Here is a 27,497-nt window from a genome sequence, read left to right as displayed (position 1 = left end):
ACCCACTGTCAACACTTTAAATGAATTAAAGTTCGGTTCTGAGGGAGGGACACAGGTTAAAAGGTTACGCCCCTAAGTTACGCCCCCTCTTACGTCAAATCCTTGTGCCGTCACTAACTAAAAGTTATAAGACGCTGGAGGCCGCGTCTATAGGGATTGTCAATGGGGAAGTGTATACGGATAAATTTTAGTTATGAAAAAAAGAAGATTTGTTAATGATATCAACTCTTATTCAACTTAACTTAAAATTTGTCGTAAATAACCGTTTTGATGCGTGTAATACTTCCAAAACGTCATATAAAACGAATAAGCCTAATGTTTAAAACAGGAAATTAAAAAAAAATATTCTCTGTGTTTTTGTATTGACATACGACTCCCCCTGGTCATACGAGTTCGTTATTTTAGTAATTTACTTTCTGTGAAAGCGATTGATATACACGCTGTTGTAGTAAATAAGCATGTGAAAATTTACGGGCATATTGTGAATAATAGTTTAAATTATGCATTTGATAACAAATATAAGCGCCTTAACACGAGATTAATTGACTATTTTAAATTTAAGTGATATAAAATGGAAGTACAAAGCTTAATTCACACGATTTTACTAACAAATATAAGTCGCAGTAACGAAATTAACACAATTCAAATTTAACTGATATAAAATGAAAGTTTAAAGCGTAATTCACACGATTTAAAACAAACATTAATAAATAAAAGTAGACCGAAAAGGATCAGGCCGAAATGATATCTCGGCCGAATCGACCCGACACCAATAATTTTATCGGTGATAATGCAAGGTACCAGTCTAAATAATTTACGCATGCCGGAGACGACCGAGTAACTACGATCTAGAAAGCTGATTAAACCGTCATATTTTGGCTATGTCCGTGTTTATTCGGAATGTTAACAATTTGTCACATGACCTTATTGAGCCAATTGGGTATCGATATTTTTCACGTGACACAACTATTCAGCATCCTCCTCCATCTTTTTGCGGGGAAAGAAAACGCGAAAACTCACTATGCTAAGAGGTGTTTTAGGACATTTTCACCAATGGAAAACTTTGTTTTCTCCATACAATGGCATGCAATGTACCGCTATGGCTCTGGTTGCATTATTGGCTTTTTTTAGTTACGAACACAACCACATGTCCTCATTAACGGCTGTCGATGTAGACTGTATACTGAATGAGGGAAATGCTTTGTATTCTACCATAGTCGAAAGTATAATCGAGGCTCAATATTTATCGCATAATAATTTGCCAACATCCGTTAGGTTTAGAAATGATTTATTGTGTCCGCAATATATGCTTGATGTTTACTATGGTAACGTAAACGGTAATAATGACGTCCATTTGGGTCAATCCCCTTTTTATGATGCACTTTCACAAGCAAGTGTTCTTTCACCAGTTCAGTTGCTTACTTTTAATGGCTTAACAATTGCATTATTGATTGATGCAACAAAGAATCAATTCATTATGTTTGATTCACATGAACGTAATTCAAATGGTTTGTACAGTGACGGTGGGCGAGCTGTTCTACTCTATTTCAATTCATTTGACGAGTTGATGAATTTTATTTATGACAATTATTTTCAATTTGCTTATGAACTAACTCCTGTCCAATTAGCATATGGACATTCTAACACTGATCAGAGGAATGTCTGGATTATAACGCGTATAGAAGCGACGAAAACTCAGATACAGGTATTGATGCAATCAATAATGATACAGATTCAGTTCCTCCAATGTTTACTGCTTATCCTATTAGTACGTCAGTTGAGTATACTCAACAAGGTTTGCCACATTTCAGTGATCCTCGTTGTATTACAAATATTGTACAGGAACAGCAAGTAAACATTAGCATCGATTCAGTTTCAGATGCAGTGTGTGGTTCATTTGAGAATAAGACAATAAATATGACACATTCCTTGGTTAATTTTTGTCGAACCATACATACGGTGCTAAAACATCAAACATTAAAAGAAAATCTTTCAGGAAGCAGAAATATAATTCATCTTTTCATGTTGACTTTGATGGAAAAAAAATTAACACTTCAGAGGCAGAGAATGTGTGTATGTTAGATGTTGGACTTGTGTGCAATGTTAGCACATCAGTAAATATGGTTTTTATTAATTATTCAATAAAACCCATTCAGCCGCGTCTTTGATGCCTAACATCAACATTCGTCTTGTATTTATATATGGCAATGGTTTAGTTGTGGACATAAGCACGATCAAGAACACTTGAAATCATTTGCGGTGAAAATGAGCAGAAAAAGAAGACTGCCATAATTATACTCTGCCGATATAAAGAATCGTTAATTGCTTATACAATAGCAGGGGGAGTCATACGATTTCTAGACAAAAACATTATATGTATAAAAAGGGGGGAAAATGGAAATTATTGTTATCTGAATTTAATAAAGACAATGTTATTTCATAATGTTATTATGTCATTTCTACGCAATAAGTTATTAATACATAAAATTTGAAGTCTATACTTTATACTCCGTACAAAAATAAGAATACAAATAATATCAACGATAGACTTACGATTCCTATGTACTGCACTTCTCACCGATAAGGTCAACCTGTATGACATTGTGGAGATTGAAGTAAATACCTCAAAGACTTTTGGAATTTTGCTCCGGACAAAGATAAGTATACAAATAAACAAAGATCATAACTCTCAACATACCACCGACAAAGATGAAATTCAGTAAATACAGAAGTAAAGATTTCAGCTCTTGCACACTGCATTTCCTCTCAATGTTATCTATATTCAATTTGAACTTTTTGAGTGACGACCCGGACAAGCAGCTTCCTTATTGATGCATGCTGTGAAAGTCAATGGGGGATAATTCAGCATTGATTGAGGTAAGGAGTATGGTTCTTCCGCATTACCCTAACGCGTATTGCCCTCTGTCTCTGTTTCAAGCTCCATTAAAATCCCATCGATGATTGTTAAAAAATTCTCCGGACAGGGGTTTAAATGACAAACGGACGAACAGGGCGGCATCAGTATGCTTTTCGTCGACATCTTGTAGTTATCATCGATTAAAATATTTGTAAGGGTTCGACTAATGAATAATAATAATACATTTTTAGAACAAATGGCATGCATATTTGAAGTAAACATTTGCATTGGACACATGGTATATACTTCTCCATGTATCAATGCCTGTAAACGATATTCAGATACAAACCAATGTCAATCCTCAACGAAAATTGAATCTTTTTGGTATGAGGGCACAATATGGTGTTTGTTGGTGGCATTTCGGAATGTCCCATCGTCCCGATTTCATGACGTTTTTATTCAGCTTGCAGGAATAACGTCATGAAACCCCAAACGTAGTTTTGTTTGACAATACATAGTCGTATAATCCAATGTAAAATATAATATTTCAGCGACCGGTACTTGATTACTCTTAAATCAGTTTGTTATATAAAACATTTGATCATAAACAAAAACAGAAAACACATCGAGAAGAAAATGGACGGTATCCCAGGAAGGGTAATACACCGGATTCTACATACATTGCTGGATTAAGTGATACATTTTGAGTCGTCCTTGGCTCTACCAGCAGTTTAGCTTGAGCTCCGTGGAGTATGACCCAGAAGACGAGTACATCGATACTATTATAATGTGTACGTGTGTATTTTAAACAGGAAGCTGACCAACCGTTTACGCAGCCTTGGTTGTCGGTATCCTTTTGTCACATAGCTCTACCTTGAACAAGCTTTTACCAGCACTCCATCACCCCCCCCCCCCCCCCTTTACGGTTCGTTTTATTTCCTAGATTAATTTAAAACAGTTAAAAATTAAGTGGTTCATCAGTGGCGATCAGGAGACATCGCAGAGAGGCAGATCGCAGCGATCAGGAGACATCGCAGAGAGGCAGATCGCAGCGATCAGGAGACATCGCAGAGAGGCAGATCGCAGCGATCAGGAGACATCGCAGAGAGGCAGATCGCAGCGATCAGGAGGCAGATCGCAGCGATCAGGAGGCAGATCGCAGCGATCAGGAGACATCGCAGAGAGGCAGATCCCAGCGATCAGGAGACATCGCAGAGAGGCAGATCCCAGCAATCAGGAGACATCACAGAGAGCCAGATCCAGGCGATCAGGAGCCATCGAAGAGTGCCAGATCCAGGCGATCAGGAGCCATCGAAGAGAGCCAGATCCCGGCTATCAGGAGTCATCGAAGAGTGCCAGATCCAGGCGATCAGGAGCCATCGAAGAGAGCCAGATCCCGGCGATCAGGAGCCATCGAAGAATGCCAGATCCCGGCGATTATGAGACATCACAGATGGCAGATCCCAGCGATTATGAGCTATCGTAGAGAGCTACATCCAAGCAATCCGGAGACATTACATTGAGGCAGATTCCGGCGATTAGAAGACATCGAAAGGCGCAAGATCCTAGCGATTTAGAGCCATCGCAGAGATCCAGATCCCAGCCATCGCAGACAGATGGATCCCAACACAAAACAAATTTGATGTTCAGAAATAATATTTGTTTTTTAACTTTAAATTGAGTCGAACATGCATTTACTTATATGAATTGTCGCCAATAAATATATGTATGTACAGCAATATTCTATTTCGTTACTGACGCTTGCAAATTATCGAAAATATTTTATAATCGATTTCGGAAATTATGTGTGAAACAACCACAATACCAAATATACGAAAAGATGTATAAAGTATAAAAGCTTGTACGCATAATCTTGTGAACCAATGAAGTAAGTGTATCCCTCACGTGTATGGACCAGGATGTATCATTTCTGGATCGTTGAGCAGATATTTATCAATGGGTGGTACCACTGTTACTTTTAATGTAAAATTATTTGAGAAGTATATTGAAAGATAAATAAAAACAATTTATGCAAAACTGTAATTTTATCGAAATAATTGTCAAATTGGCGTTGCATTCAGTGTAAGATCGTATTTTATTTCACGAGTGTGATAGAAAAAAACATATTTTTACGAGTGGCGAAGCCACGAGTGAAAACATTGGTTTTTCTATGATCACTTGAGTGCTCGTGATATATGTACTAGAATATAATAAAAAGATATGACATTTTCTTTAGCTGAGGAAAAATACTTTGTATATTTTGCAGACACCACGGCGGCTGCCACAACCAGTATGCCGACGACAACAGAACAAGGTATGAAAACTTCTGGTTTGTCTTGAGACTCACAGAACAGTTTTGATAGGCAGTTATATGACATTGTCGAGTATGCAGATATTGTACACATGTATACCGATATATTTACATTCCACTAGTCTAACTGACGGTCATTTACGATCCGTGTTTAGTTTATTGAAGCGCTCTATTGGACTAGCACGAGGCCCTTTGACCGATGGTAAACGACGTTTCAAGTATCAGCAATTCCTTTCCAGAAAAGTTTAATGACGGAGTTAGATTGTTCTGCTAAAATTTACCTGAAATAGTTTATATGTATCATAACGTTACAGGAAAATGTAATTATAACAACTGAACGGAAACGAGAGTGTGTATCTGGTGAGTGACAGTGGGAGGACCTTTAAACATCCGCGAAAGTTAAAATTCTTAATGATTAAGCCTAGTAGTAAACCATTGCCTATCTGCAATTTCATTGGCTGAACATGTAGGTCGTATTCTTAAGAAAAGTCTAGGCCAATAGAGCGATGTAAATATATACCGTACGAAGATATCGGTTATAAATAATAGAACATATTTGCCGGCCACGACTTTTAAAAAAACTGTATATTACTGAATAAACGTTTTACACCCAATGACCCTATCTCACATCTCACTCATTTGTCTTTTTCTTACTAACTTAGTTAGATATAACTGTCTTGAAAAACAACAACATTTGAAAACAAAATTGAAATGAATATTTCCATGTTAGAATATATAAGTTTTCATCTTTTCTTTTCCAAGATTGACTATCCCGGTAGTGGTATTGAGTGTTTCTATTTCTTGTGGATTGTTGCTTATACTAGCATCAGTGTGTTTGGTGAAACAACCCATGAAAATTCGCCGCAAACTTGATCACAGACTTTCTGATGTAATTAAACAAGAACGAATTGGCACCAGTAAAGAACTTTCACAAAAACAGATGTATTACCACTCACCAAAGAAAAATGAACCCGAGCCGGCTGGGGCATATAACAACATGGAAACGAGTCATGCGAATGCGAATGGAATTGTAACTCGTCCATTAGATGATACATCTTGCGAGCTTAAGCCCACTGGGGAAGCTGAACAACACGCCATTGGTAGCACAGGGGAGTCCCAATACGAGAAACTACAGACATCTCTCTACAAAAACACAGAAACTAATGGTGAACCCAGTACTGCTTACAGTACATTAGGTATATCTTAACGATGTGGAAATAAAATATCGCTTTAGGCCGGTGCTGGTTCGATAGTTACTGTCATTTGAGTCCGCGATCTCTTCAAGAATGAAATTAAATCTGGTGACGGCGAATATCACTAATGAAACTGAGTGTCGCTGTTGTGAGATTTTATTTGTATGTATTGCTGTGGTCAAAATCTAATTTTAAACAGTTGTTTTACGATAAATATTAAGATATCTAATTATTATGTTATTGGTATAAGTCTACAACAAATAGATACACGATTCATATTGGAACAGGTGCTGGAGAAAACACATTGGAAACTCAACAATGTAACAGCAAAAGTAGACAAAATTGTCCCACCAAAACCAAGTACAATCGCAAGGTACATTTTCACATCAGCTTGCTGTATATACTAAGTAACATATACTATCATGTCTGACATAAGTCACGAGGCAAAGACTGTTTTACGTCGTTAGTTTCAGTTAAACTATGTCTTATACTGAGAACGTAATCATTGGCAAGCTGCAACAAATGTTTATAAATGTTCAAATCTTGTCTTTGAAGTCGTCGATTTTGAACTGCGTTAGGAACTAAGCGCAAATAATAATACTACAATTGACTACACGTCACAAAGCAGATTCTCCTGCTAAATTTTAAACGGGCCTGGTCAGCCGATCAGTGCTGATTAGATTTAATTGAATACTGGTGTATTTTTTGCCAGCAAGTCAAGTGAAATTTTATACAACATATACAATACAACACACTAAGTATATAGAGCTGTGTTTTCTTAATGAGTCATTTTTCCTTATATTTTTTATTTCATTATGACATTTACAAAGAATGCTATATTTTTATTCTGTCATCGTTTAGACTTTGCATGAAACTGATGAAGTTTTGGAAGTCTTGCATTAACAACGAACCCCGTTAAACTACGTCGCATGAACAACAACCCGCAATAATGGGAGAATCCAGTCTCAGCCAAGAACAAGCTCCATTAAAAGAGCTAGGAAGCATGCCCCCGTAACCCCCCACCCCCACCCGGCAAACCAAGCCTGCACAAAATTGTTTTAACGCGGGGGGAAACCTTCAAGTATAATCTTTACAAGTATAACAAATCAGTTCCTCATCTTTGATATGAGAGTGAACGCAAATCGAGTGACATTCATGCAAGGCTGTAGATCAGGAGGTCCGACATGTTTTGTGTTTTCCGAATTTTAAGTGAGGGGAATGTGTAATGCGGAATGAAAAGGCGATGTTCAAAGGGATTTTGGTGTTTCGGGAGGATATTTTCACCTGGTAAGTGAGTTATATATATTTTCTCGCATTATAAATACGCCTACCCGGAGGCCACACGTGTAAGCTTCTCTCAGCTTTTTAACCTATGTTTCTAGAGGCCTTAACAAAAAAGTTATTGAATTGCACCACATATTTCCCTCACTTAAAATTCGAAAAACACAAAACACGTTGGACCCCCTGTAGATGCACTGTATATCTTTAATTAATATTTGTTCCCTCAAATTGTTGTCAAAAGCCTCTATTTCCAATGTTGAGAAATTTAGGATGCCTACCATTATTTCTTCGCCTGTTCCCATGTCATACTCAAAGACATAATCTATTCAACCAATACCTGCTATCAGGCCATTGTCACTTCAACTTATGCCATTTGTATCGAAAGAAGTCACGTACCAGGCCAAAACAACCACGTTCAGCACAATATTCGTCAAACTAAACGTTTTTGATCTCTTGATATGAATTGAAGAAAATTGATTTTACCACTGAGTCTGCATAGAAGTATTCAATATACTCCTTATCCTTAGATGTGCCTTAGTGATTCCATTCGATCTATTGGCCAGTTATTTTTACAGTCCAATCAAAACACCCAGATTCACTAATATAAGGTGGTTCTTGAATACGGCTCTGAGCCAGTATTCAATATTGATATTATCCTTGACCTTAGACATGCCTCAGTGATTCCAGTCAGCCTATTGGTAAGCTAAATAAACAGGCCATTCAAAACACTTAGTTTCTAATCTTAAATTTAAGGTTAATATAAGTTACGTATTGAATACCCCCAGACCTATCCACGCCCCTTACACTTCTTTTTCGTGGTGATCATTTTGCTTTGTGCAAATATCATTTGTCTATTTTTCATGTATTATTACCACAGGACATCTTTTCATGAGACTTAAACTTTGCATTCTTGAAATTGTATTATTGAAATAAATATTGTCTAAACCAATTGAAATAATCCAATTTACCTGCAAAATAATGTGCAAGGTAGTGTACATGCATTTGATCAAATTATGTTTTAACAGTGTTCAAGTATTTGTCCATGTGTGAATTATATAGAATATATTCATGTAATATATTTCGTTAATATTTTATTGAAATTAAGTATAAAAAATAGTGTAACATATCATAGTAGGGACAGGGATCTACACATATAATATATTATTACAGCTTGTTAAGTATGGAGGCTATTCGTTGCCAAAAGTCCAGACGTGTAATTCCCACCAGGTGCTTCGTAATCGTACTAAATATCTCTTACATTTGTCAATGTAGACGTGCTATTTGTTGTTTCTATTCGTCAGTTTTTCCGTATTGATTTGTCATTTGTCATTATAGTAGTCAAAATGCATATTTGTCAGATCTACCCTGTATAAACTCACTAAAACATAGATAGTATAACTTGCCTTTAACAATATGATGATGTAATTTAGAAAGCCGAATCATGCATATGTAAAACTGCAATCCTACAGTCGACACTCGCATTCGTAAAGTGAACATTTGCAGTCCTTGTCCAGGTTTACAAAAGTGAATTGACAAGTTCAGAATTACAAGGATAGACGATTTCGCCTATACCTTATATGGTAAATGTCACCGAAAGAAACGAAGGTGAATGGGCGGAGCTAACGAATCAGATTTTCTTTCGTTTATTTCCGTCCAATCAAGCAAGGGAGATAACATCTTCGCCTACCTCCTGTAAATTCCCGGTTGTAAGTCCGAGTACTCTCTCTTCATTTCACAATAAAAACTAAAATTAACTTCATCTTTTATTTTATTTTGACGATCAATGTTCCTAAATGGGTTATAAATCACCATATTATTTAGTCAATTGCAGTTGGGTGTATCTGAGCTGGGCACACGGACCCAGATTTATACTGCCACTGTCAGTTTTTTTTTACTTATATACCCAAGCAAGCAAAAATTGTTCATTTATTTTATTTACAAGTGGACCATGGGCGGGTCGTTCAGTGGGGGGGGGGGCTGTAGGGCCTGTGTCCCCCCAGTTGGCCCGCAAGTAAACTTATAGGTTATTTTTTTGGTCAATAGTTCACAGAAAAAAGTACTTAATTACGCCATACTGCACCAATTCAGACTAAAAATATTTAAAATATTCTAGGGGGAGTACCCCTAAACCCCACTTCCCACATTTTAAACATATTAATGTCATGCCCACTCGAGGGATCATGTCCAAAAAGTTGTGCCCCTAAGTAACGCCCCTCTAACGCAAGTCCCTGTTCAAAACCTGCTCCAGCAAACCCACGAAACTTTTGATGGACATCATAATGATATCCACCTAGTTTTGTCTGATGTTAAACATTTACTATCTTAATAAGCATGTATGGTGCTTTCTATACAAATAATAAGACAGATCTAAATTGTTTGGAAAACTGCCGACATTTTTCATTTTTCTTAAAACGTTACTGTAGTATCACTTTTAGCCATAAAACATCAATTTGCGAACGTAAAACTGAAAAACTGTATCTGATCTTTTGTCTTATACCACATGTATCCAGACATTTACGCAAAAATTGGCTAATTCCAAAACAAAAAATAAAAACAGTTGTCAACACGGTCAATCTGTGAGAGTGCAGCTTTAAAGAAAAATAAGACAATGGGACTTTTCATTCCTGAAGTATAATTTAATGCTAATGACTTACATTTTGTTGTGTTTGAGTCAAGTATCATTTTGCATACATCTCATTTCATATCATATGTGCGTATTAATTACTATTATATAGACAAAACATGTTGTAATATCATATTATTTTATTCGACATGAAATAATTTATAATCCATCCTGTTTCCAAATCATAGTCCATAGTGTCATAATATAGATGATTCGTAATGTCCATAATAAGGTTCGCAATGCCCATGGTCCAAAGTACCCATAATTGGTTTAAATAGAGCCGAGTGATAGCGGAAATTTCCGAAAGACGTAAGGAGGAGTAAAGACATGGTTAAGGCGGAGTTAAGACACGGTTAAGGCGGAGCTATCTATAAATAAAATTAAATTCATCTCGTAAACATGTTCAACTGCGAATGAAAAGTCACCACCATACAATGTACTTTGTAGAACTACGAACTGAAATCTGTCTTCTACACACCGCAATGTAAAACTCGGCACGTGACTTTCACAGAATGACGTGTGTTTAACATACACAACTTTATAAACACGACTGAATCGTCTGTTGAATATATGCAACGAGAATAAAACTCCAATCGGTACAATGAAAAATGAAAATGTGCAGTGTAAAATGTAAACATACAACCGATGAGTTGGCGGTTGTAAAATGTAAATTGGTAAATCATCAATGTTACAAACCTAAAATACACACATACACGTCTGGACTTTTGGCAACGAATAGCCTCCATACTATTAAGTACATTAATCATAAACATGTTAGTTGCTAAACTAAACATCATTCCATCAATAGACATACACAAACGTAATAATATACACATATGAAAGATGTAACTCATTCTTCCCAAAGCATACGTTAGATTATACATATAAGTTTTGTTTTTCACAAAAAAAAACTGTTAAAATTGCTTAGTAAACATGCAAGTGTCAAAACCAGTCAATGGTACAATAAGTACAACACGTGCTATTTATAGTAATCTCTCATTCCCTTACTTACATACAAAGAGTACTTTCAATCCCATTTACATCATTCGATACCGCGAAAGGAATGCGTAAAACACTCGTATGTAAAAGATAGAATTTAATACACATCTAGAAAAAAAAATCTGACCAATTATATTTTATTTGAGACGCCTGAGACCCAGCTATCCAGTTGTATGTATGACATATCGTGTTTATTGAAAAGAGCCCTTGGTCGTGTGATAACTCTTTGTTTTGCGTAACGATTCTACAATGTGTAAACTTTCATTGATGAATTGTCTTTGTGTAACATTCATAATTCATTTACTAGGCTTAATGACAAAGTACTCGTGTTGTGTATCCTTTGGGGAGTCAACAACCTGGAACTCGGTATGGTCTTTATCTGGCGTTGCCACTTCTTCATAGTCGTATCGAGCTTGTTTAGGATGCTGGCCAGTATTGGACTCCAGAACAAAATAAGTGTGACCTTCATATTCGTTCTCATCCTCTGCAGTCGTCGTAGAAGCTTTTTCAGCTTGAGCATCACCATGCTGTTTCTTCCCTTTGTCAATGAGCATATCTACATAATTCACCTCAGCATATTCGGCATTTGTATTCATCGATTCCTTCGCAACAGCACGTTGTTTTACTGCGTTTGGCATTTGGGCATTCAATCCAGCTTGGTTAATGTGTGAATAATTATCGTCCTGGTCGTCTTGGTCTGCCGCTGGACGAAAAGGATTCATTTGTACGTGGCTGTATGTGTCGTTGCTTGTTTCTTCTGTTCTGACTTTAAGTTTGCTAGAATTAGACTTTCCCAAGTGGTTGTATGTTGTATCGATGCCTTGTGGCTTTAGTTTCTTACCAGGTGCGACATTGGACATGTGAGAGTATGTATTGTCGAACAAGGCTTCTTTAGAGCTAGGAATATGCGAATACGTCGAATCAGCAGTAAAATATTCGTCCATGCGGTTGTACGTGTTTCCTTGTGGTCCGTTGTTCACAGGAAAGTGTAGCCGTAATGTGTTGTAATCGCCATCCATCATTTCGCCTTCCACAGATTCATGTTTACCAAATCCACTATCTTTGGAAGAAGCCGACACGTTGTCTGCAGACGGTGCACCATGTTCATCATAGGCTTGGTTATAATGGATATTACATATATACTTCGCGTCATAACGCCGTTTCCTTTGCCTGAAACGGAAATACTACAATAAACCTATTTCATTTGCGAGGGTTTCATGAGTTGTTAATGTACATCAAGTACTGTGAATGCATAATTGTGACTCCGTCTGCAAAAACGAGTCTTGCAAATACAATGTTACATAATGTATATATATAATGCCTTGTTTAAGTGAATCCCCCTTCATCGATAATGTATTACCAGGCATGTGTGGTGAAACATAATTGCTTTACCTGAAAAAGACCACCAGTCCAATGGTTACCACGACTATAAAGATAATTACACCTATAGGACCCGCTATGACTGATGCTGGCACTGACTCTGAAAAATGTATGTTTTGATTAGACCAATGTATATTTAAATATACCAAATTAATGGTTATCCTTGTATCAATATTAATAACCGAGAACAATTGTCAATAGTGTACACGTGTTATATTAAAAGGTGTATGTTTTACTTGATAAACTCTCAACTGTGTTGTTTCACTTGTTATGGATAGGTGACTCAAAACCAAACACACTCAATTGAATCAAACTGAATAATTAAATATATGAAAAATTTAATAGTTGAACTAATTGGAATAGCAGGCCCTAAAATCAAAACAGCCGACCAAATGCATTCAATATGGGACCATAATCAGCTCGTGTGTGTGTGTGTGTGTGCGTGCGTGCGTGCGTGCGTGCGTGTGTTGTAAAAGGACATGCATTACATTTGGATTATTTTTATTTCTGATTTAATGTTTGATTCTATCTACAGTGTTGTATAACAACTCAATTTAACTGACAAACATACTTATATGTAAAAATAGCAATTTGTTCTCACTTCTAGATACAACCGATAATGGACTCGAAGTTGCTTCCTCGGACTGTGTTGAGCTTTGTGTTTCAGTTGTTACAGCCGAAACTGTTGGAGTGACCACAGACGTAGAAAATGTTACAGCCGAAACTGTTGGAGTGACCACAGACGTAGATACGCCTGTCGATTCATCAGAAGTAATCGAAGATGTTGCTGGAATACATGACGTGGACGTTTTAAGCGTAAAGTGCATTTAAAATTCACAGATTGATGATTAATACGGAGGAAACTTCCTTGCATGGACAATGCTTACATAGGCGATAAACCTTAAGTTTTAACTGATATATTGCAAATTCTAACTTGATAGCGGTCGCTGTTTCGTTATAGCACGGCATAACTTGATGGCAACGCACTGACTGGAGTGAGAGCACATTATAACGCAACCTTCTGTTTACTTGTGATATCATGTCCTGTTGCTGTTCAAGGATGAAAGTGCAACATTATGGTTGATGCACTAAACAGATATATACTGCTAACGTTATTATAAATAAGCCTGCGTACCTGAAGTGCTATTTATAGCCTCGAAAACACTACAAATAGTGTACACGTAGTACATTATAATTTGATAAGTGTATGTTTTACCTCCTGGACTCTTAAATGTGCTGTTTTACTTGTTATGGGTAGGTCACTCAAAATCAAACACACTTAATTAAACTGAATAATAAAATTTATGAAACATTTAATTGTTGTACCAATTAGAACATCAGGCCCTAAAATTAAATCAGCATTCCTTGTTGTATGTTTTAATGTTTGATTTTATATAAGGTGTTGTATAAAAATGGAATTCTACTTTCAAAAATACTTAAATGTAATAATAGTAATTTGTGCGCACAACTGATAATGGTCTCGAATTTCCTCTCGGACTGTGTTGAACTTTGTGTTTCAGTTGTTAAAGCAGAAACTGACGAAGTGACCGCAGATATGGAAACGCTTGTCGATTTTCTAGAAGATGTCGAAGCTGTTTCTGCAAAACAAGTCGTTGACTTCATAAGCGTAAAGCGCATTTAAAATTCAAAGTATAATGATTAATACGGAGGAAACTTCCTTGCATGGACAACACTAAAAGTGGGGTTTAAACTCAATAATTCCCTCATCGTATGTTGCTTGTTCTAATTTGATAGCGCTCGCTTTTCCATTACACAAAATAAAACACACATCAATGTGTTATTGCACGACAGAACATGACAGCAACGCGCGGACTGGAAGTTGTAGTAAACAGATATATATAATGTTGTCATTATAATAAATGAGCCTGCGTACCTGAAGACTTATTAATTACCAAAGAAGCATTGCTAATAGTGTACACGTGGTTAAATATAAACTGTATGTTTCTTTTGTTTCTTTTTTTTTAGTTACGTTATTTTACATGTTATGGATAAGTGACTTAATTCAAACACACTCAACTAAATTAAACTTAAAAAAGTATAAGTGTTTCACCAATAGGAACAACAGGCCCCAAAATCAAGACAGATTTGCATCACACATAATAATGTTACAATACAATATACAGCTCTTGTGTGTGCTTTACAAGGACAGGCTTTACATTTGCGGTAATTGTCATTCTGGTTTAAATGCTTGATTTTATCTTAAGTGTTGTATAAACTATTGAATTCGAATGACAAACACACTTAAATGTAAAAAATATTTTTTACATTTGGATAAATTGTGTAATGTGTATTAAAAATATATGTTTATTTCAGTAAATCCCCTATTTGTGGGGCTTACTCTATATAAGGAAATCCACATTTATTGCAACCAGCAACATTACCTTTCGTTAATCGTGCTTTTGTCGGAAGATAGGTAATTTTTGGTTATTTTCTGTCGATGAATATGAGACATTGTGAAACATAAATAGCCTATTAGAACAAAAGTACTATATAACTCAAAATATAAGAGGCAACTTTTTAATCACACCTGCTCAAAATATGTTTGTTTGTTTTTTCCACTATTTTTTCCACTTGGCTGGTCAATATCTATGAATTGAGAAGTGTATAACGATGGAAAGCATGGTTTATAGTTTGTACGAATGGATGATGTATATAGTATTAGTAAGTCAATACATGTTGCAACAACTTCTTCAATACTGTAGTATTGCCTTCACATCAAGCTTCATTCACCACTTAATACTTGAGACATTAATAAACAGATTGTTAGTGACTTATTGTTTGCAGAATTACAGACCAACCGGGTTTCTTTTCTTTCGTAACGATATAATACACTCTAATAATAATAGTAATAATAATTGTTTCTGTTAAAACCACACTTCTTGCACATAACAAACATCAACTGTTCGATCTAAGTTTTAACGCATAAGCCATGTTCACTATTGACGTCATTTCAATTGATGATCTCGCAATCACCTCCTTAATTCCTCAAAATCAGTCTCGACACCTTTAATACCATTCCCCAAGTCCCTCATTTTTACTTGGTTGATTATATCTAGTAAAGGCGTATGCGTTTGCTATTTCAACTTCCTGCTTTCGTTTGAATGTCTCATGAAATATTTAGTGAATAATTTCTGTAAATAGGAGCGTGTTTTTATCGTACACACTTCATTTTCATCTTAATAGTTAGTTCTCATCTCTTATAATGTACAATACAATTGCTAACCTCATGCTAGTAGATTTATTCAATATAAGTCATACTGGAGAAAAAATAGACGCAATGTATTGGAAATACAGGGAAATGATGATATATTAAACATCATAACTTACGTTTCTGGATAACAGTATATATATTTCTGATAAACATCGAGGTACTGATTTTCCACCAAAGTAACTAAACACATGTAAAAAATGTATTTTGTGATTTGAAGCGGAAAACTTAACACTCCAAAGTCGATAGTGATTTTGTTATATTATATTACTGGAAAATATATTTTAGAGCTATTGTTCCATGATGTGTATGCCAAATTACAAAGAGTTACATAACAATTTCTATATAGACAGTAATGAAGTTATGTAATAAAACACTTACCTGCGAAAAATGATAACATAAAGAAAACCACTGCCTTCATTATTCCTTCGACCGATTGAGATTAAAATCATTTAACAAGCATGTACCCTAATGTTGAGGAAAACAGTTGGTTTGTTAAACTTCTATCAAGCCTACATGCATAAACAAGGAAAACCACCAACTAACACTGTATAAAGGTATTAAAATCCTACAAAATCGTTTCGTGTTACCCGACGATCAACATCCTACTTCTCACCGCAATCACCGTCGTTGTCGTCAGCACCGTCGTTTTCGTCAGCATCGTCGTTGTCATCAGCACCGTCGTTGTCGTCAGCACCGTCGTCGTCATTGTAGTTATGATCGATGGAAACAAAATTCAACCATTATGTACTGTTTAAACAAATGTCACGAATACCTGAAACAAACTGTTACATTGGCATGTTAAGGGACGAATGGAATATTGAACTCAATCATATACAAGACGAATGTTGATGCTAGGCATCAAAGACGCAGCTGAATGGGTTTTATTGAATATAATACGTGAAAAATATCGATACCCAATTGGCTCAATAAAGTCATGGGACAATATATACAATTGTTAACATTCCGAATAAACACGGACATAGCCGAACTATGACAGTTTAATCAACTTTCTAGATCGTAGTTACTCGGTCGTCTTTGGCATGCGTAAATTATTTAGAATGGTACCTTGCATTATCACCGATAAAATTATTGGTGTCGGGCCGATTCGGCCGAGATATCTTTTCGGTCTGATACTTTTCGGCCTACTTTTATTCATTAATGTTTGTTTTAAATCATGTGAATTACGCTTTGAACTTTCATTTTATATCAGTTAAATTTAAATTGTGTTAATTTCGTTACTGCGACTTATATTTGTTAGTAAAATCGTGTGAATTAAGCTTTGTACTTCCATTTTATAGCACTTAAATTTAAAATAGTCATTCAATGTCGTGTTAAGGCACTTATATTTGTTATCAATTGCATAATTTAAACTATTATTCACAATATGCCCGTAAATTCTCACATGCTTATTTACTACCACATCATGTATATAAATCGTTTTCACAAAAGGAAATTTCTAAAAAAACGACCTCGTATGACCGGCGACCAGTCAATACAAAAACGAAGAGAATAACTTTTTTTTTAATTTCCTGTTTTAAACATTAGGCTTATTCGTTTTATATGACGTTTGGAAGTTTTACACGCATCAAAACGGTTATTGACGATAAATTTTAACTAAAGTTGAATAAGATTTGATATCATTAACAAATCTTCTTTTTTTCATAAATAAAATTTATCCGTATACACTTCCCCATTGACAATTGCAAACATGTATCCATATAGATAACAAGAAAGACCATTGATGCAAAGCATCAAAGGGCGCCGTTTAATAGTTTGTAATGCATTTGTTATATGTTAAAGAATGGTAAAGAAGAGATGAAAATGGATGTTTTTAGTTGATAGTGATATTAACACAAAAATAGCATGTGTGACAATAGCAAATTTTTCAAATATGATAAAAGTAATGCATACAAACTGAATATGTATCAGACTATGCATGAAAGAAATAATATTGTTTCTATTTTTCACAAAGGTTTTGAAATAAAACAATGCACATATAAGCATAAATAGGCCAAATATGCACAAAATAATAGTAAACAATGTGTGAAAGTGATGCTGAACACTTAAAATAATTTCTTTGTGCATTAAATGAATATATACCAGAAAAGCAATACTAAATCAAGTCCAAAATGTATAATAACATGAAGAACACCCCTTTATGAATATCTTCATAACAAATCAGAGTACATGTAAACAATACTCATTTATATAATTAGTATCAAATGTATCTACTTTAAAGTGTGTTTTCATTTGCATTAAATTAATATATACCAGAAAAGTAATTATAAAAATCCTTAAATGTATAAGAAACTGAAGACAACAAAGAATAACACCCATTTATGAATATCTCCAAAACAAATCAGAGGTCACCTAAACAATAATCTTTCATACAATTAGTATCATATGTGTCTAGTTTTTGTGTGTCTGTTCATTATCTTTAAATGAGCATCTTAACATGAAACTCTTATTTGAAATCAATACATATAACAGGGCTTCCATTAAGAATTTGAAACTGGAAGTATCAACTTCCTGTCCATCAATTTTGGAAGTTTTACACTGAAATATGGATGTTAAAATCTCCCGAATACAATATCTTTTTCCACTATTTTTCAATTATAATGTTAAAAATCAAGTAATTTGTAACTTTAACTTGCCAAATTCATTCTTATATTATAATAAATCATTTTATCTTAAGACTGATTGAAATTGTGACCATAAAAGTAATATTGACACAAGGTTTGAATATTTTGAACTTCCAAGCCTTCTACTTTGGTGGTTTTCTTCAAAATTATGGAAGTTTTTGTACTTCCTAGAAATCAATTTTGAAAGTTTTAACCCATTTCTAAGGAGTAATATACTTCCAAACTTCCTTTATGGAAGCCCTGCATATAATTGTATTTATAACACATATCAAATTGACTGATAAAACAATAACTACTTACTAAATAATGCATTTACTGAAATATTGTTTACTGATTTATAACAAGCTTGTGACCCTGTTTATAACAGCAGAAAGCATGACAAATATTAAATGATTGGTGATTGCTAAAAGATTGACTGTGGTCTACTATAGTATCACAAGGCAGAAATACCATGTTTTATGTTCATTCTTATTAGCAAATCGAACTCAAAATCCTTCATTGGAAACATTGTTGTTGACATCTATCAACCCATTTTAAAAAAATCAAAACAATAATATTAATTGTGATAAGTCTTGTTTGGGAGTAAGAGTGCATCTTTTAGAATAGTGTGTGTGTTTTTTTTTCACTTTATATGAAATATGTACCAATTCAATTTGACAAATGAGACAAAAAATTTAAGTTAGGAAATAGAAGTGGTAATTGTACATAATACAAAACAACAACAAAATTGACAAAGCTCAATATAACAGGAAATCTATATGAAAACAAAAATCATTAAAGGTCATAATTATTTAAACTGAATTAAGGTATTTAAGTAATACACACTTTAAAAAAAGCTTTCACCGACAACATAGTGTTTATCAAGGTACACTATGGGACTTTAATCCAAATTTTGAAGATATTTTACCGTGAATTAAAATAGTTATTTAAGTTTCATTACACCCAACCCCAAACTCCAAGGGCTACAAAGAGCGACAAGTAAATATTTTGTCTATATTAGATTTCTGCTTCACATTATCAGAGCTTTATATGACATAAACACAACAGTTTCTGGTGAAATAAGCTTCAGTTAACAGAAAACATAAGTTCAACCGAACAGCATTAATGACACACATGCAAAAAAAAATCTTTTTGATTGATCTTGTGAGTCTTCTGAACAGAGCAGTATTTCGATGTTTGAAAATATAAAGCAGTTTTATAAATTCATAAAAAATAATTAATAATAAGACAACCTGCTGAAATCATTTTAAATATTTTCTATGATGTCTAATGAACAATTTAAAAGACAATTTATGATAGTTTACCGTTCAATTTTGAAGAAAATATACATAATGTCATGTAACCATACATTTTTATAGCTAATAAAATGCTTAAAAAATCAACCCTTTTCTTGTAAAAATTGATAAAGCTTTATTGGACTTATTCATAAAATGCAATCATTCAAATAAATGAATTTTCGTATGATACTAACTCAGAATTCAGATTTAAAAACAATGAATGTACTTTCAAATTAAAATATGTAAAGAAACAAGAACACTATGTACATGTAGGCTGTAATGCCCCTCCAAAAATGTCAGATTGAAAGTTCTCAACTAATTTGTCTTTTTATGATTATAACATGTAAACAGTCTCTGTAGGTAATCAATGTCTATTTGTTTTATTTTGTCAATGGTATTCTTACATTTAGAATTTTTCACAATAAGTCTTCACTCTTCAACATTTGAAGTTTGGTCTGTTCCCATGCGTTTGTACTTGTAGTGTGTGCACAGATGATAATTACTCAATGCTGAGTCAATGCTGATTTGGTTTCCATGCCCCTGTCTTTACCCATCTAGAATGTTTAGTGCTGTAAAGGAAAAAAAATGTACTTTAAAAGCCTTTCTAACTTATTAGTGTAGATATTAATACTGCCATACAGTACATATACAAAATAAAATATTAACAGTTTAATATTTCTCGACATTATTTAAAAAAAAAAAACTAGCTGATACATACATGTAGATAATATATATATATATATATATATATATATATATATATATATATATATATATATAAAGAAAATTACTAAATTTATCAATAAAATTCATCATCAACATCATCATCATCATCATCATCATCACCACCACCACAACCACCACAACCACTTGATTATTGAATACAGTAAGTTTATAAAACAACAAACACCAACTCAAATATGTTTTATATGAAATACTCGCATCATCTCTAGCAGATGTGATTGCCTTGTGGATGACATGGATGTCAAATCTGTCTCAATGATCCAACATAGTATTTAATGCAGGCTGGAATTCTTCATAACCCCAATTTGTTGACTTAGTAATATTCAGTCATTTTCCTACCTGAAAGAAATTAGACTTCTGATTATCAACCGGCAGAAACTACAACTGTGAAAGACAAAAGCACATGTATCAATTATACATTCTGCACTAATATCCGTTTTAGCCAAGACTAAGTTGGTTAAGCACAAATGTGTAGTTGTTGTGCATATGGTTGATAATAATTCACAACAGTACGGGGTTTTAACGAGACCTACACCAAGCAAATGAATGTCACTAGTGTCAAAGCTGTCGTGGCTTCCAGCCCGAAACCATGTACGTCTTTTCTCACAGGTTTATTTTGAAAATATGCAGTTTGTAAACAAATAATGTGTATGTTCATTTATTATGGTATGTTAAAAATAATTGACCAGTCAATTGTAACCACGCCCCACCACCGCATTCACCCGACACACCGGACACCTCGAAGGTAAAAACACGGTCCTTTTCCCCCGGTATACCCCCGACCGGGGGGGAGGGCGTGGTTACAATTGACTGGTGCATAAGTAGATCTGTGTAACATTTATATTTATAATAATATATAATTATAGTACATGTATGTAAAAATATTAACACGCTGTCTTAACATTTAGCAAATAAAAATGATTTTAAGAATTCCAAAGATAAATTAAAAAACAAACATTTTTGAACACATCAACGTACAAAACTACTCAAAGATACTTACATACATAGCCCTTTGATACAAATATCCCAGTTCCATGCCGATTGTTGACATTCGTTTTTTCAACAAAAAATCTTCTCTTACGCGTATAATTCACTTATAATCCATGTTTTACTGTAATGACTCAAATTGTTAGGTGTATCGTAATCAACTGTCAGTGTGCACTTTAAGTGTTTACTTATTTTAAACGTATATTCATGATAAAATCATCACCCGAGTTTCCAACTACTACGATGTAGAAATTCCATTATTGACCTATGAAATACCTTCTGGTTCTAAAATAGCAACATCCGGTATGTGTTACAACTCGGGGACAATCGTAATAAAATTTTCAATGTCACCTTCAACACATTAACAAATAAAGCTAGGTGAACATTTAATTCCAATATCGATTAGATTAAAGAAAAAAGATTACGTCATGGTTTATCAATGCAGTAAACATAACAAAACAACATAAAACATAATTATTCCCATTCACATAATTACCGGTCCAAACATTTTACATTTCCGGCACATGATATTTCAGATATTCCAAGTAACCAATCGGAAAACGTAAACGAATCGGGAACAGTTATTAAACTTATTTTTCGTTCTTCCGAAATAATTTTTTGAAGATAAATTGAAGACTATCTATTCAACCACAAAAAGCGTTTTTAACACCCATGCAATCGCCACCCATTTGCATTTTTTAATCATTGTAAAATAACAGTAAAACCCAACAGTCAACCAACTTAAAAACCGCTCCTACCACTAACTAAAATAAATTCCCATTCCATAATAGGCGCGCACTTCAGTGCGGCGCCAATAAAACAATACAACCAAGATGCACGGATACAAAACAATGTAAATTATCAGTGCAAATTTCATGGAATTAGAGCACACTATACTGAGCAACAAGGTTTTGTTTGTTGGTGGCTTGTCAGAACTTCCTATCAATATGATTTTTTTTATTCGAACGCCTCAACGAGAGAAACATCGCAAGTGTTGTTATTTGGTTATGCTTGCAGGAATACCGCCGTTAAACCCCTGTACGTGACGTTGTATGGCAGTCCATACTCGGAAAAAGGGCCAGTTATAGCCAAACGCCATATGTTATAACATATCTTGACTCAATTTCAGAGACCGGTACGTATGATGATTGCGCTTAAATCAGTTTGTTTACAATTATCATAAACAAGAAAATAAGATCGGGATAAAAATGACGACGCATGATATAGACAGGGGCTATAAGAAACCATATTATGGAAGGGCGTAAGGGAGGCCGCGGTGCTCATGCTGTGTAACGCCGCATAGCAGCATCGCCGCATAAACGTGTTTTACGTGTTTATGCGGTGATTTTCACCGCATAAACAGGGCGAACACGTTTATGCGGCGACGCTCAACGCATAAAGCATGATGATTATGATGATGATGCTTTGTTTAAAAAGTCTTTTGGGCAAAAAAAATGTACTTAGTATTGCATTTCACCTTTTTTTCTGGGAAATTATCTCTATTGAATGCATTTATCATGTCCAGTTGATCGAAATACGCCAATTTCCTGGTTTCCACAATTTCCGGCAAAATGTCAAATTTGGTGAAAATTTGACTACGAGAACTTGAAATGTGTGCAAATATGTGTAGAACTGCACCATTTTAAAATGTTTAAAATGCCAATTGAGGTCAGGTTCAGTTGAAAACCCTCTTAGCCATAACGCCTTAAAATTACAGACACACAGGTGCTTGGATGACAGACAGTGAAACTGGAAAACCTGACACAGACTACCAGACTGAGCTAGTTTGGGTTGTAATTATGTATGTACTTATCTAAAGTGTTTTTGCAATGTTAATATCCCTTAAATACAAAACATCTATGAAGATATATAACTCATGATAAAACATAATTGCCGGTCGCGATCAGCTAAACTTGACTTTGAAAAATCTCTGTATATTATTGAGTAAACGTTTTACACCAAATGACTTCATCTCAAATATCATTAATGAGTATAAAGATCTGTTCGAATTAGATATAACTGCCTGGAAAAGAACAATTGAAAACAAAATCGAAGTGACTATTTTTATATTAGAAGATATAATATTTCTATTCTTTTTCAAGATATTCAGAGCCTAGAATAACTATCCCGGTAATGGCATTGAGTCAGTGGATTGTTTTAATTTCTTATACTAGCCTTTATGTGTTTGGTGAAACAACCCATGAACATTCGCAAACTTGAACACATACTTTTTGACGTAATTAAACCGAAACGAATTGGCACCAGTTAAGAACATTCAACAGGACAGATATATTACAACGCACCAAAGAAAGATGAACCCGAGCCGGCTGGGGCATATTACAACATTGAAACGAGTCATGCGAATGCGAATGGAATTGTAACTCGTCCATTAGATGATACATCTTGCGAGCTTAAGCCCACTGTGTAAGCTGAAGAACACGCAATTGGTAGTACAGGGGAGTCCCAATACGAGAAACTACTCTACAAGTACACGGACACTAACAGTGTACCCAGTAGTGCGTATTATGATCTTACAATGGCTAAACCATGCAACCATGTCGGTCTTTTGGAATGATTGGATATATCTTAAATAAATAATGATTTGTGAAAATAGAATACCACTTCAGGCGGTGCAGGGGAGGTCGACCTTATTGTCATGAAACAATTACCACACACCAACACTGAGTCTTCGGATCACGGAATTTGGTGTGCTTCAGGATCTGATGAGGGCTTATCGCTAAACTAACACCGTCTTGATAAAGGTTTTGCGATATTGAATTTGTATTTTATATTAAACTATTGATGTGTTCAATATTTAATTTCCAACAGTTGTTTTACAAGAAATATTTCGGAAGATAAAATAGCATGTTATTTTTATAATAGTAAACAACAAATAAGCACACGTACTACAGAAAAACAGGTGTTGGAGCCAACACTGTAAAAACAACAATGAATCAGGAAATAAATTAAAAAAAAACAGTAATCATGGTAGATTTTGTATTGCCACCCCAAAACCAAATACAATCCCAAGGTTTATCTCCACATGAGCTTGCTGTGTATGAGTTACTTGCTTGCTAAGTTACATAATTGCTATCTTTCATGATTTACGTCATGAGGTAAAAAATGTTTTTGCACAATCTTGACACGAGCTGCCTGCAAACCTAGTTTCATCACTGCATCATTCCTATTTCAACTCATAACTGATCATAGCTGTAAGAATGGGAACATTTTACCGAAAAAGGGGGGACTTTATACACAAATAAGTAGTTTAAATTGCTTTCACATGTTTGGATAAATGTGACATTTCAAGCAAAACAACGGTTCGCAAAGCCAGTATACAATGCAATCTGTAAATGTATAGCGATCATGTTGGCGCATTGAACTTAAGAAATTAAGATAAGAAATTGTTGTCATATTTATTCATGTGGGAGTAGTTAAGTGATTTAGGAGAACTGTTCAGTAAACAAAAGCCTACTCGACTTCTATGATATATTGGGCACTTTTCAATCATCTTTTGTATGCCCTTATCTCATGTGCGACAGAAATGTAGAAGCAAAGATATGCGTATGAAATAAGGTGTTCAAATACCATAATGACAATGCATCATTTGCAACTGACTATTTGTGGTAAGATGGATTCCTGAGAGATTCAAACTAATTATTTGATTTAATATTACAATTTTTGTTGTGTTTTTGCATCTGATAACGATTCTTTATTTCGCTATTAAAGTTATGTTTAGGCTATCTCACAAGCCTATAATAAATCGTGTGTAGCTAAGATATGTGCAGCATTCAAGATGTGAAAAAGACGAAAGTTGATGCTAGGCATCAAAGACGCGGCTGAATGGGTTTTATTTAATGTATAATACGTGAAAAATATCGATACCCAATTGGCTCAATAAAGTCACGGGACAATATATACAATTGTTAACATTCCAAATAATCACGGACATAGCCGAACTATGACGGTTTAATCAACTTTCTAGATCGTAGTTACTCGGTCGTCTTTGGCATGCGTAAATTATTTAGAATGGTACCTTGCATTATCACCGATAAAATTATTGGTGTCGGGTCGAGATATCATTTCAGTCTGATCCTTTTCGGCCTACTTTTATTCATTAATGTTTGTTTTAAATCATGTGAATTACGCTTTGAACTTTCATTTTATATCAGTTAAATTTAAATTGTGTTAATTTCGTTACTGCGACTTATATTTGTTAGTAAAATCGTGTGAATTAAGCTTTGTACTTCCATTTTATAGCACTTAAATTTAAAATAGTCATTTAATGTCGTGTTAAGGCACTTATATTTGTTATCAAATGCATAATTTAAACTATTATTCACAAATGCATAATTTAAACTATTATTCACAATATGCCCGTAAATTCTCACATGCTTATTTACTACCACATCATGTATATAAATCGTTTTCACAAAAGGAAATTTCTAAAAAAACGACCTCGTATGACCGGCGACCAGTCAATACAAAAACGAAGAGAATAACTTTTTTTTAATTTCCTGTTTTAAACATTAGGCTTATTCGTTTTATATGACGTTTTGGAAGTTTTACACGTATCAAAACGGTTATTGACGACAGATTTTAAGTAAAGTTGAATATCATTAACTAATCTTTTTCTTTTTTCAAAACTAAAATTTATCCGTATACACTTCCCCATTGACAATTGCAAACATGTATCCATATAGACTAATGTTGATGCAAGACATCAGAGACGTGGCTTGATAGGTTTAAGTGTGAATATGTATTTTTGATCATGATTTGAAAAAAGGGTAAACAAAAGTTTAAACATTCTTATAAGTGATTAAAATTAGCAGGGATTACGTTCAAGATTAAATAAAACATAAACTCACCATAGCTACAATAATGAGCGATCATGGATACTTCTTTTATTATTTTGACATTTCTTATGTATCCCTGTCATAGTAAAAAAAACACAAAGTTCCCTCGCCCTATAGCTTAAAGTGCGTATAGCCTATAGCCTGGAATGAATCGGCTATTTCAGTAATAAACCGAATACTAGTAGCCTGTGTTTCTTAACGGTATATATGCGCGTGAATGTGAAGCGATTTTTCAAGCGCAATGCTTTCTCTTTGTCAAGAGAAATAACCACTGTGTCTGACCAGCGACCAGTCTAAATGAAAAGGCAGCGAGAATTTTTGTAAATTAGCGTTATACCGTCTGGCTAACGATTCCTTATAAAAATATATCGATTGTTTAACTGGACATTAAAACTGTTCCTTTACAACAAAGATAAGGATAGTTGAAAGAAATGTGTTATAGATTATTATTCAGTTTTCTTACAGTCTTAAAAAATATTCATTGGCACAATTAATAATTATATTAAAACATAAACCCTTACATTATTGCTCATTTTGACTTAAAATGAAACATGTTTGTTTTATACATTGCTTTGTTTGATTACCAGTGGAATGTCGTATGCGTTTTAATCGTCGGTGTATTTGCAATTGTATGCAAACTGGACATACTACTATAAATGTTGTTTTAGTTGAGTTGAATTCAGTTGAGTTGATATCCAATCGGAACATCTAGGTCTTTTAAAGCTTAGATTTAATGATAGTAACTAAGGTGATTTTTAATTTATAGCGAATTTCTACACTACGATGAAAACAAAATACGTGATAAATGTATATACACATATTTTCTGTCAGTCATGCATTTCTGATGTGTTGTTTTGCGTTTGTTTTTATATTTAACATACTGCAATATTCATTCCATTTATCCTTTTAACGGTATTTCTTGCTTCATGATACATTCCGACCCGTGTGGATACCTATGAGACCATGACATTGCCAACGGATGAGTGTTCATCCGCCTGTGTGGTTGCAGCAGGCACCTGCATGTGATTGTCTTAAATAACCGCGATACAATTGCTGTACACGTAGTTATGTCTGCAGACAAATTTGATAGTACCGGTATGCATTCCCATACACAT

The 27,497-nt window shown here is 34.5% G+C and overlaps 1 protein-coding gene across 1 annotated transcript; it reads right to left on the bottom strand.

Annotated features, from left to right (window-relative positions):
* Nucleotides 1–9,652: 9,652 nt before the first annotated feature.
* Nucleotides 9,653–16,287, bottom strand: LOC128238134 (uncharacterized). The gene is made up of 5 exons (XM_052953710.1): nucleotides 16,255–16,287; nucleotides 14,111–14,242; nucleotides 13,246–13,431; nucleotides 12,657–12,744; nucleotides 9,653–12,434 (listed from the first exon to the last, which is right to left on the bottom strand). The coding sequence occupies exons 1-5, from the start codon at nucleotides 16,271–16,273 to the stop codon at nucleotides 11,561–11,563; spliced, it is 1,299 nt and encodes a 432-aa protein (XP_052809670.1). The 5' UTR covers nucleotides 16,274–16,287; the 3' UTR covers nucleotides 9,653–11,560.
* Nucleotides 16,288–27,497: the final 11,210 nt, after the last annotated feature.

The sequence above is a fragment of the Mya arenaria genome, chromosome 6 (genome assembly GCF_026914265.1).
Source record: "Mya arenaria isolate MELC-2E11 chromosome 6, ASM2691426v1".
NCBI classification, from domain to species: Eukaryota; Metazoa; Mollusca; class Bivalvia; order Myida; family Myidae; genus Mya; species Mya arenaria.
The sequence above is the reverse complement of the archived record's forward strand: the minus strand, read 5'-3'. Positions and strand labels throughout refer to the sequence as shown.